At 50.1% G+C, this 12,524-nt stretch overlaps 3 protein-coding genes across 3 annotated transcripts; 2 read left to right on the plus strand and 1 right to left on the minus strand.

Moving 5' to 3' along the window:
• Positions 1 to 530: 530 nt before the first annotated feature.
• On the plus strand, positions 531 to 2,196 carry F4807DRAFT_457798 (kinase-like protein; the record flags this gene model as incomplete). The annotated part of the gene is made up of 3 exons (XM_048001093.1): positions 531 to 1,271; positions 1,338 to 1,999; positions 2,058 to 2,196. 3 exons carry the CDS (start codon positions 531 to 533, stop codon positions 2,194 to 2,196), a joined length of 1,542 nt encoding a protein of 513 aa, XP_047856818.1.
• A 1,046-nt stretch (positions 2,197 to 3,242) lies between these two features.
• Positions 3,243 to 7,286, minus strand: F4807DRAFT_415490 (P-loop containing nucleoside triphosphate hydrolase protein). The gene is made up of 4 exons (XM_047997050.1): positions 6,678 to 7,286; positions 5,681 to 6,621; positions 3,811 to 5,630; positions 3,243 to 3,733 (listed from the first exon to the last, which is right to left on the minus strand). The coding sequence occupies exons 1-4, from the start codon at positions 6,738 to 6,740 to the stop codon at positions 3,348 to 3,350; spliced, it is 3,210 nt and encodes a 1,069-aa protein (XP_047856819.1). The 5' UTR covers positions 6,741 to 7,286; the 3' UTR covers positions 3,243 to 3,347.
• On the plus strand, positions 7,089 to 9,074 carry F4807DRAFT_365709 (eukaryotic translation initiation factor 3 subunit). Its single transcript, XM_047995630.1, has 2 exons — positions 7,089 to 7,703; positions 7,765 to 9,074. The coding sequence occupies exons 1-2, from the start codon at positions 7,392 to 7,394 to the stop codon at positions 8,860 to 8,862; spliced, it is 1,410 nt and encodes a 469-aa protein (XP_047856820.1). The 5' UTR covers positions 7,089 to 7,391; the 3' UTR covers positions 8,863 to 9,074.
• Positions 9,075 to 12,524: the final 3,450 nt, after the last annotated feature.

The raw sequence follows: 12,524 nt of genomic DNA on the forward strand, positions 1-12,524 counted from the left end.
CTTTTCTTTTCTCTCCATATTCCAAACAGTAGCACCAACAGGTTTAAAAGACATAACGTCACCTCGAATATATTACCTATTTCCTGCGACGTCGCTGTGTGACCTCGTTAGAGATATACTTGAACGAGTCCAGTGACTCCAGTTTCGCCTTCGCTGTCGGATTGTTACATACAGCTAGCTTCGGCCCTTTTATTTCCTCTTTGTACTTGGAGCAAGCCCGACCGCCTCCTCGGCAAACTACACCACGGACACGCACCACGCACATACACATACCCACACCCACAGGCTCGCTACGCAATCTCTCCAGCTGTGGTGGAGAGGAAACCCGGACTAGCACAAATGCCCGACCACGAGAATCCCGCACTGGCCTCTGAGCCCGTGACCCAGAATGTAAATTGATCTCTCTTTCCTAACTTCGTTTTATTATTCTATATGCAGTTTTCGTATCATAGGTCTCTTTATTCCGAATCCTAGCTCAGGTTGGGCAAGCTTCGTTGCTCGCGTGCTTGCGATGCTAACTTTCGTTCATCATGAAGGCCTCAACCACAGCATCGATCGATGCGGCAGTTGGCACCCCTCCTCCCGCCTCGACACCCATTCCCATCATGTCCTCCTCCCCCGCTCCCCTTCGACCCGCACTCGGAGGCGGTAGACCAAGCGGCGGACGAACGCCAAGGTTGGGCCTAGCCATCCCCCCGTCTCCCAACGTCAAGCCGGTGGGTGCTGCCGCGGGCGGCCCGTCGCGCCCCCAACTCACAGTTCATGTTGCCACGCCGATGGGCAGCACCGTCGCGCCCTACGAGCAGCACCGACCGACAGTCCAGCCGGGCCAGTCGGCGAGCGGCGGCAGCGAGAGCAGCGCGGCACACTCGCGGTCAGGCAGCTTTGGGCCCCTCGACGGCCGAGCCAGCAACCCCACCTCCGCGGGCTCCCAGTTCTCCGCCCTCTCGTTCGCATCGCAGTATGGGATCGGGTCGAAGCCGCAGGGAACCCCCGACCCGATATCTGCCGTCGGTTCCATCTATTCCGAACGAAGCGAGGGAGGCATCGGGATGGAGCGGGATGGCAGCATGCAGGGGCTCGAGGATAGCTTCGATAAGCTTACCTTGGAAAAAGCAAGGACTGCTGACGTGGAGGAGCTCGACGACAACGGGTGGAGAATAGCGAGCGCGGAGAACAGGATCGTCGAACTGGGTAGCTTAGGTGAGGGTGCTGGTGGTGCCGTAACACGCTGCCAGTTGAAGGGGGGGAAGACAGTATTCGCACTGAAAGTATGCCGCCGATTCTTTGGTTCCTCGTTTCCAGGGAGTACGAATAAGTGCTAACATACTTCCTAGGTCATTACTACCAACCCGGATCCAGACGTAAAGAAACAGATCTTCCGTGAAATCAACTTCAACAAGGAGTGTGCGTCGGAACACATCTGCCGATACTATGGAGTCTTCAACGATCCTACTACGGCCACTATCTCTATTGCTATGGAATTCTGCGAGGGCGGATCCCTTGACAGCATCTACAAGGAGGTCAGACGACTCGGAGGCCGAACAGGCGAGAAGGTTCTTGGAAAGATTGCCGAGGGCGTCCTCCGGGGTCTGACGTACCTTCACAGCAAGAAGATCATCCACCGAGATATCAAACCGTCCAACATTCTGCTTTGCCGCAATGGCGAAGTCAAGTTGTGCGACTTTGGTGTTTCGGGTGACTTCGGAACTAAGGGCGAAGCCAACACGTTCATCGGCACGAGCTACTACATGGCACCCGAGCGTATCACCGGCCAGAGTTACACGATTACCTCAGACGTCTGGTCTACCGGAGTCACTCTCCTCGAGGTGGCTCAACACCGGTTCCCCTTCCCGGCTGATGGAACCGAAGTGCAGCCCAAGGCGGGTCTGATCGACTTGTTGACTTACATCGTTCGACAGCCGATACCAAAGCTGAAGGACGAACCGGATGCCAGCATATTCTGGAGTGACAGCTTTAAGTATTTCATCGAGTGCTGGTAAGTCCTTCCTGTCACAACTATTTTAGAGATCTAAGACTAACTAAGACACCAATAGTCTCGAGAAGGAACCAAGCCGCCGGGCAAGTCCATGGAGAATGCTCGAGCACCCTTGGATAGTGGAGATGCGAACGAAGCGAGTTAACATGGAGAGATATCTCTCGCAAGTATGGGGTTGGGACGAAGAGAAGTCGTGAACGACAAGGATATAATCCAGGACAAGAAGCCTCCACCCTGCATTCCTCGCAACGATTGGCGGGTGGCAGGCGTTGAAATATGCTACGATACCCCCTAACTTTCACTTATTCTCGTCTGAAAAAAAAAAAAAAACAGACGAGTGGCTAAAATTATTCAGCGTCGCTACAAAATTGTCGACAACGAAAGTCATACGCACCTTAACTATAGAAATATCCAAATTGCCAATCATGAATTGGGCCACGGAACGGGAGATAACCGAGATGGAAACATTATTGGGATACCCGGGAAAAAAGGGGAGAGGGAGCGAATGTATATTTATCCTTTTATATACATATATATGCTTCAACATATCCAAAGCACTTTCGGAGTTTTGGGAATGAATTGTCACGGGGGACGGTTAACGGGGACTAGGTTAGGATAGGTTAGGCAAATATCAAATAAAGAACGACAGACTTCGAGTGAATGAATGAATGAATGAGTTCGGGTCTGAGTGAGTGGGAGTAATGTAATGTGAGATCCTTGAACTGGTGACTCTTTAAGTTATCTCAGCCCTTACGTCTGATCCGGGGATAAGGGATTTGGAGGAAAGGCCGGTACGGTGCCTAGACGAAAAGAAGTGAAATATGAGGCAAATGACTTGCGAAGTTGTAAGATAGAGATCGAAGCCAAAATCGACCTCCTAGTCTCGAAACCCCTCAGCTCTCACGTCTTACGCAGATATACAAGAGCACGATACGGATCTTTAGAGATGGCCCAATAACTCTCCATCCTGCGGACTACTTTTCGGCTCTAGTACCATGTTTCATATATAGCATACTATTATACTGAAGATATGATTCCTTGACAGATTAAGGAACCGCCGTAGACAGCTAAGGACATATTTAAGGAGGATGAAGCATATCGTGTAATGACTTTCTTACCTATGGGATAAACGCAACGAAACGGGCTTCTTACCCACTTGTGTTGCTTCGGTTTGAATTTATTATTTATCATATAAGGGGACTCTATTCTATTTCTAGACCCTTCTCATCTAGTGAATCATGAGGCTGTGTGCTGTTCTGTCTTATACGCATTAAACGTCCTCGTCAAAACTTCTTGCATGTCTTATATTTTATCTACTATTTCGTAGCTAACCAACTAGCCATTAGCCTTATCTCTTAAGTGTCTTCTGCTTCTCCGCTGCAACCCTTTGCCCTCTACCCTCGACCAGTAACCCCTTTCTCCTCCTCACGCCATCCATGTACCGTTTCGCCACGTTCTCCCTATCAGCCAGCTCACCCAAGTCCTCGAGGTCATCCTCCGTGAACGGCTGCCAGAACGGGTCTTCGTCGACCACGACGTCGAAGCCAGCGAATATAAGCTGGGGCTGCGCAGCCCCCGACGTGCGCTTGCGCATCTCGTCCGCGAACCCGAAGGACTCGGCCACCGGGATCGTGGACTGGATCGTGAAGAAAGGTGTCCCTTCTTTCATCTGCTCCGAGAGCACACGCCCGCGCCGCCGGGTTAGGACTTCGTAAACGCGGCCTAGGACCTCGGCTACTGTCTGTTAGTATTGCATAGGATGAAATACAGATAGAGGTAGAATCAAATGGAAAGGGAAAGATAAAACTTACTACTCGCCTGGATCTCGCACGAGTACATGGCGAGCATGAGGCGTGGAGACCAGTCCAGGAAGCCCTGCCGGATAGACTGTTGTACCGTCTTGATAACTTCACCCGTAAGTCTGCCGAGCCGGTCTCTAGCCGATGTCTCTTCTTCTATGGGTGCTATAGTGAGATCTTCGATAATAACAGCAACGCCTTGCACCGGCTCATTGCATAGAGGTCCTTGATTCATAGCGAGTTGGAACGCGTACGTGACCTTGTCACATAGATGTTCGGCGTGAAGTGCTTCGCCAGCCTTCGGGCGGTTGCCATCTTGTTGCTTCTCTGGAGCGAATGTCTTTGGAAAACACTCGTCCTTAGTAGCATCTATTAGCAAGTTCGGACCTATTCGCCGTGGTCCAAATGCTGTTATTTTATCAGTGACACCTTTCCAAATCTCGCGGCCTTTGCCAGTCTCAAGAGTACTCTGGAGTTGTTTCTTAAGGTCTTCAAGAGACAGACTTTTGCCTTCCAGAAGGTCTTCGTCATCCTCAACACTCTGTTCTTCGTCAATCCCAATCTCTGACTCTGCCTCGATCCCATCAAGTGCTTTGCGCTCTGAGTATAGACGCTTGATGGCACCAGGATTCTTGAGCAGAAATTCCGTGACGTTGGCGGGTAACGGTCTGACTCGAATAGTAATACTAACTTGCTTCGAGTTCGTCACCCCGACAACAACGCCTCTTCCTAGCTCTTTATTCACTGGAGGTCTCATCTCATCCGCACGCACTATCGTCTCTCTATACGGAACGATTGGCGCACCCGCCTGGATATCACACCTCGCGAACCTTTCTTTTAAATCTGTCAAACATCTTTCTAGATGTAATTCGCCGGCTGTAAGCAGGACATGTTCGCCGCTGCCAAATTGCTCATATTCAGCGCATGGATCGCTTCGTACAAGCAACTTGAGTCCTTCGATCATTTTGTCCAAGTCGGCTGGGTTTACTGGCTCAAGAGCGACTCGGACAATAGGCTTTCCTGCCATATGAACACCTGCTAAGTTGACCGAACCTTCAAGCTGACTGCATAGAGTTCCGGATTTCAAGATAGCGCCATCAAGGCCACCAATACCGAAAACGACGCCAGCTGGTACAGAATTCAGTGACTCCAAATTACGGCCCATGAACATGTACAAAGCCGTCACGGTCACCTTTTGTGGTTCAGGGGCTGCATGTGGGTTTGCGGCAGTAAACTTGGGCGGCAAGACGTATAGTGAGTCGCCTACAGATAGCTTTCCGGAATACATTCGTGCAAACCCTATCAGGTGCTCTGGATCAACCTTCTTCTCCTCGGCGTCAGGTGCAAAATCGTCCAAATTTACACTGTCGAGTGCCGACGTGAGATCATCCGTTACATTGCTTTCTGCCGCCTGAGCACGAGCAAATTCCGCTCGTTTCTTTCTGGCCAACTCCCTCGCTTCTTCGGCGCTTAGTTGGCCAGTTCGCCTCTTATTCTCCGGCAGTTCGCTTTCCGGAATGGATACCACCTTGCTAACGTATGCCACGACAGGGTCTGAGTCAGACGTCTTGAAGTTCACCATCGCATCCTTGACTAAGGAATCAATGTGAGTCGATCCAGGCGAGTCCTCTAACATTTCAGGTAGCCTTTCCGCTTGCGCCACTTTTGGCGATGGTAGAGATTCAACGACAGAAACTAATAGGGCGGTAGAAAGAGGTAGCCATGATGAAATAACCGTTGTGAGGAGTAACCGGGGATCTCGTGATCTAATAATATGGGGAGGTATTGTAATGTTTAATGACTTTGTAATCTTCTCAAGTAAGGCTGGGTCTCTGCCACAGAGTCAGCATCTTCAATATGGTTCGGGTGAGAATTGACTTACCCCTTCCCATGATCTCCACCAGTAGTCGCCTGATATACAGCCCAGACTTGTTCGAGAACAAGTTGAACGAACATAGGCTTCAAATTACGACCCTTTAGATGTTTTCGCCCAAGGACTTTTTTGGTCTTTGGATCTAAATAGAAATCGCCCCACAGCACTTTTTCCATGATACTTCGTTTGATACCAAGCTTCTTTTCGTACAAGCTTGCGAATTGTCGGACAGTAAATGCCCAGCCGTCAATAGCGCTACTAAAGATGACGTTGTTCTTTTCAGGGGCAAAATACAACTCTTCATCATCTCGTTCTTCAAACTGAAGGTCTCCGGCATCGCTCTCCATATCTCCGAGCTTTGCTTCCTTTGCTGCAGTAGCAGCAACCCGTTCGTCTACCCGTTCTCGCCAGTTCAAGTCTTCTTCCATACGTTCACCCTGGAAGAAACTTCCCAAAACGGCGTTTACTTGTTCCAGGAGTTTACTTAAGTGGATATAAGCTTCACCTGGCGTCATCTTCAACTCGGTGATTAATCGGTCTATTTTGTTGATAACCAAAAGCGGCTTTAGCTTCTCCGTCCATGTCTGGCGGAGCACTGTGACGGTTTGGCTGCAAACACCCTCAACCGCATCGACCAAAACAACAGCACCGTCGCATAGCCTTGAGGCAGTTGATACTTCGCTGCTAAAGTCAATATGGCCAGGTGAATCTATCAAGTTGATCAAGTATTCCTTGGGTATCGGTTCAGCATCTGGTGCTGGTCTTCGAAGCATAGAGAAGTACAAAGAGATAGCGGAAGATTCCATGGTGATACCCCTGATTTGTTCATCGGGGCGGGAATCGAGATACCGGATCTTGCCGGCAAGTTTGGGTGAGATAATGCCATTTGTGGCAAGAAGCGCGTCTGTTAACGACGTCTTTCCATGGTCTACGTGAGCCAAGATACAGATCTAAGATATGTTAGTTTGATCATGGCTTGAAAGACGACGGATGGTGGGGCAGATACATTTCTTATATCATCCGCGTGCTGCTGCAGAGCAGCGAGCTTCTCTGGCGTGACGACGGGCATCTCAATGGAGGATATTTCACAAGTGACTATGAACTGAATCTTTGATATTGTCGAGATAGTACCACACAATATGGGTAGTAGCGAGAAAGGCTTTATTTGAGTTGTATGTAAGTCAAAAAGCGCATCAAAAAGTGAAGCTGATTGGATGAGAAAAGTTATAAATAAATATTTTGTAACCCCGGCGAGTGACTAACTCTCTCCACGAGCTTAATTGGACGGCTCAGAGTGGCTCATAATGACTCAATTTTGCCAAAATCTAAGCCTCTATTGGTCTTTCCATAAGAAAGATATTACTTAGGTAATCAGCTGTACTGCTCCTACCCTTCTCTTTCGAAGCGGCATGGATTGATCTTCAACTTCTTCCTCTGATAGCGGGGCAAAAAATAACTGGGTATCGATAAGGAAGCAGTGCCCCGCCAAAGAAAAAACAGAAGTTTAGAACGAGGGGCAGCAAGCGCAGGGGCCACATTGGAAAGCCCTAATCCGCTAAATCTTCGGCTCTTCAGCTTTCAACTCTTTCTCTTTCGCCTGACTTTTGTTACGAGCCAAAAAATTGCGACTAGCCCCTCCACGATTTCGAAAAAGTTGGGATTCCCCACGATATCACTACGACATCGCCCATATCCTATATCCCAGACCGCATTAGCCACGATGAGTGGATTAAGAAACGGTTCGGCGCCTGTGCGCTCCATGGAGGATGACAGCGACGTTGAGGAGGAGGCCCTTGTGGCAGACTACCGCGAGCAGGTACAATATGAAGATGGTATGGAAGAGTTGGAGCAGGTGAACTCCTTGACGATGGCTCAGCAGACCGACGACATACAGTCCAGACTCGTTGCCGCTGCTCAACCTCTAGATTTCTCTGCTCCTCTCGAAGTCAAGTTCCAGAGCTACGATTCCTACTGCAACCTGTTCCACTTTATCCTCAACTCCGATGGCCCTGTCGATCTGGAGCCTCCCTCGGTAAGTTGCCTTATCACATATATTGTTCGTCTTGGTTCAATATGCTAACAACATTATGTAGCACTACTGGGCTTGGGATGTTATCGACGAGTTCATTTATCAGTTCAACTCTTTCTCCTCTTACCGCCTAAGAATCGCGAGGCAAGCGAGAGATAACGAAGAAGAGCGACAGATTCTACGCGAGAACCCCAACACTTGGGGCTGCTACAGCGTTCTAAATGTGCTGTACTCCCTAATCCAGCGATCTCAGATCACCGAGCAGTTGGCCGCCATGAAGCGCAACGAAGACCCCGCAGCCGTTGCTGGAGAGTACGGCTCCAAGACGCTGTACCGCATGCTCGGTTATTTCTCTATTATTGGGCTGCTGCGCGTCCACTGCCTTCTCGGCGACTTCAGTCTCGCGCTTAAGACGCTCGACGACATTGAGCTGAACAAGAAGGCCATGTTCGCGCGCGTTATGGCCGCCCACTTTACCACCTACTACTACGTAGGTTTCTCTTACATGATGATGCACCGATACGCCGATGCCATCCGCATGTTCAGCCACATTCTTGTCTACGTGTCGCGTACCAAGAACTTCCAGAAGAACGCCCAGTACGATTCTATCACCAAGAAGAATGACCAGATGTACGCTTTGATCGCCATCTGCGTGGCTTTCCAGCCAACCCGTCTAGACGATACCATTCACACCGCTCTAAGGGAGAAGTACGGAGACCAGCTACTTAAGCTGCAACGTGGCGGCCCAGAGTCGCTACCTATTTTCGAGGAGTTGTTCAAGGCTGCCTGCCCCAAGTTCATCTCGCCGGTTCCCCCTGACTTCGAGAACCCCGAGGCCAACGTGGACCCTATCGACCACCACCTCTCCATCTTCATGGACGAAGTCAAGACAAACATGTGGAACCCTACCGTCAAGTCCTACCTCCGCCTTTACACAACCATGGATCTTAAGAAGCTCGCTGGTTTCTTAGAGGTGCAACCAGAGGAATTACGGTCTTGGCTCCTCGTCAACAAGCAGCGCACGAAGCAACTACGGTGGACGGACCACGCCTTACTTGAAGGTGAATGGGTCAACGTCAGTGATTTGGACTACGCCATGCAAGGAGTATGTATTTGCCCTTTTGATACAAGTCAAGCTTCGTGTGCGACTATCAAGCTTTAATGTACGACAGTGCTAACGGACACTCGCAGGACCTCATTCACATCTCAGAGGCTAAGGTAGGACGCAAGCTGGTAGACTGGTACCTCCGCAACCTATCACGGATGTACAGCTAAGTACATCGAGGAGACTTCACTTAATAGAAAGTTTCATCTCTTCGGCAGGGTGCAGCAAGAAGGGAAATATTGAGAGGGCGAGGCTCGCGGGTTTTCGTAGTCGTCGGTTTGCATTGCACAGGCGTCATGGGATATATCTATGTCACTCCCAATCACAGGAGACGGGCGAGTGACTGGCAAAAAGAAAGATACCGGCTGTAGAAATGAGGGAGGATCGTATGTCCTGTCTTTTTAGGGTCATACGAACAGATAATCGGATGAGATCTTTGATTCGTATGTGTATCGCTGCCCATCACTGCTCGGTACGTGGATGGTTGAAATCCATTCCCCGCGTTTTCCCCGTTTTATGAGATGTGAGAAGTCAGGTGTAGGAAATGTACATCGGTCTCTAGGACTTCGGGCCAAGATTCAAATTTGTATACGCCGCAGTATGATATCTGAGCACACAGATAAATGGTGGATCACATGGGGACGCCGCTCGCTCCAACCTACATCCTCTACTGCCTTATTCACACGTAGCTGATTTGCGCGGAGTCGGATCGACGTTACAGCACATACGATGTGGAGGGAGTCCCCGCAGCTTGCTAGGGCCCGAACCGAACTGACCGAACAGGCTTGTGGGGGGAGGATGGCCAGCTTTGCTCAGCCTCCTTGGCCCAACATGCGCGGTATGGGGGACCGGTGAGCGGGTATAAGAGAGCGTGTAGTGTAGGTTAGATTCGGTAGGAGGCCTCTCGGTGATCAAGTGAGGGTATTCGTGGACGTTCGCCAGTCACGCCGCCAAGGAGCCAAGGAGCGCGTAGTGTGTAAGAGGGAGTCGAAGTCTTGGCTGTCAGCTGTTAGTGCCGCCGCGGTAGAGATACGTAGATAATGCACATTTGCGCATTTGGGGGAATGAGTCCTGCAGCTTTCCTTCGTTTCGTCTCGTCCCGCCGAGTTAGTTGACCTAGCTCGATGTGACGACGCGAGTTAGCTCGCAGGGCTGAGATGAGGGCCAAGAGGTTTTGGGGAGGGTTCGTCGATGGGTACCTAGCTTAGTTAGGGGTTTGAGAGCTGGGAGGCATTTCTTCTGCAAACCTCTCGTACGCACGTTGCCCGAACAGGCAGCGAAGGCGGCATCGTCTCCTCCCTTACGTGAGGACTAGCTACTACTAGCTACGGGTCCTGACCCCCTCCCCATACGCATCCCCGGATCGTCCACCTCGCATGTCTTTGCTGGAGGGCCAAGGGTGACGGGTGGATGGTTCGCACCTAGGAGATAACCTGGTTACTGCAATTAACGTCGTTATGTTCATATGTCTACTTACATGCATAAGGGACGTCGGTCAGCCGCAGACGCGCTGTGACACCTAGTACCATCGTCGTCGCCGTCACAGCATGCGAGAAAAGTCTGGGCATCGATACGTTGGGCCCTTTCGGCGAGACAGGTGAGACAGTAACGCAGATGCCAGATATCACGTTTCGCACCGCCACTCCTTTTTTCCCCCCAAGGACAGGAGCGCGGCCGCATATGCGTGCCGAATGCGACGACGAGGCCGGATAGTCGGCATCTCTTGGCAGCACATGGTCCTGCAAGGACAGGTTTCTTCGTCGTCGCTCAGACGGGCTGCTTCTCGTTGGCTGTGCTTCGTTTCCCCGGCTCGGACGGGGGTCGTACATTGAACCACCGTGCTTAGCTCATCCGTCATGCACCGCTCTCTCTCACGACTACGTTGTCTAAGGCGAGGCGGGATGGCTTGATTTCCTCGATAGATGCTAATGGCTAGAGAACGAAGAATCGGGGTCAATAGCCGTTTTCTTGTGGGCTGTGCTAGACAGGACTTACCATCATCGAACTTATCTAAGCATACATCAGTGAGATGAAACATGTTTCTATTCATATCGTCATGTTCTTGAGCTACCTAAGTGTCCACAACCCCGAAGAAAGCCTATCGTAAAATGTCTGGGATTCCTTCGTGTCCTATAGAGCTACCACCGAAGGCGATATACTAACCCAACTTCTTGAGTTGGCTAAATCGATTGAAAAAATCTTGGCATAAATAGCAAACAGACTATTCTCATAGATATGTAAATTCACTAGAAAAAAATCGATAGTTTGGGTTGATAAAGCTTGAATTGGATTGGGGGTTTGGTCGCTCGCTAGCCTTCTTAGCTTTCTCCTATCGAAGAGCAGTCGTATTCGTAGGAATTTAGCGCTTCTTGGTTATCCGTCACGGCAGCTATGAGAAAACTAATATAGTACCTGAGTGTGATGGCTTCCCTTTTTTATTAGTGGACTCAAATATTTTGAAAATCGTTTGCGATATCTTCGCGCGGGTGGACATTGGATGTCGATTCCGGTGCACCACAAATTCTGTAAGATCCTCGATGTCCGGGAAGTTTAGTATGAAACTGCAAGAATATCAGGCTTCTGCTCTAAAAAGGACCCCAATAAGGCCATTAGTTTCGGATAAGGGTGGCCAGCATTATAAATCAAGGCAAGACTCAGCGCGTCTAAGCGTTTTGGTGTCTTGAGTGTGATATTATAGACACCATAGAAGAGGTCGCTTCCGATTGGGCGAGGCGTAACGAGATCCAAAAGAGCTTCTTTTGATTTCATAGACCAATCGGGCTTCTTGGAAGCGGGGTGCTACTCGTTGAGATATGTAGCAGTTCTCTAGATAAATCTTCATTTGAGCAAATTGCTGTGAGTTGTGCTACTTGGCAAGTAGCAGGGCCAAGGTGCTAAACATGTAGAGAAGCAGACATGCGCGTCTTGGAATGCTTAGCAGCACGCCATACCTGTAAGCAATGATCAGGGCTAAGCTTCGTCAGTCCCTGGTGTTTCCACATCAGGTTATATGAAAAGAAAAAAAGAAAATTCACGGTGATAATGCGGAAAATTCTGTTGGGCAGACTGGGATTCACTCGGGACTCTGCGGAGCTCATAATACCTAGCCCTGCATTTCGAGATAGAAAGATATGGTATCGACCGGGGCTGCCGGGGATATATTTGAGCTTATCAAGGCACCACGAGAAGGTAAGCACGATAGTCGATCCATTCGCCATCCTTTATATTGGCAAGCATGTCTGGCAAATCAAAACGGACGTCGTTTTCGCCTCTTTCAAGAGCATAGGCGTACAAGTACCGGGCGAGGCGGGGCCGAATCACGCCGACTGGACTTATCGTCATGCCCGTCCCCTGGCGTTATTGCCGGCTGGCGGTTGGTGGTTTGGCTTAAAGGCGGTCAAGCCCACCCTAGCTCGACGAGAAACGATAGCTCAGACAATAGCTTGTCGAAGTGCAAGTCGGTCAAGAAGGTTGAGGAGGGCTAGACAAGTTTTATTTGTATGTACATACGATATTGGGGGCGAGCCCGGGGGCATGGGAGGCATGAGATTCGCCAATCTCTCATGCGTTGTTCTGGCCAGTAACGGTCGGCTATCAGAGGTGTGCGGTGAGAAAGAAAAAAAAAGAAAACCTCCGCGGCTGTTGGCGTAGGGGCCACCACGGGTTGTAATCTTTAGGAAAATGCCGGGTCGGCGTGAGCAAATGACCGGGCAGCATCG

The sequence above is a fragment of the Annulohypoxylon truncatum genome, assembly GCF_022578515.1.
Source record: "Annulohypoxylon truncatum strain CBS 140777 unplaced genomic scaffold F4807scaffold_7, whole genome shotgun sequence".
In the NCBI taxonomy this organism is placed as follows: Eukaryota; Fungi; Ascomycota; class Sordariomycetes; order Xylariales; family Hypoxylaceae; genus Annulohypoxylon; species Annulohypoxylon truncatum.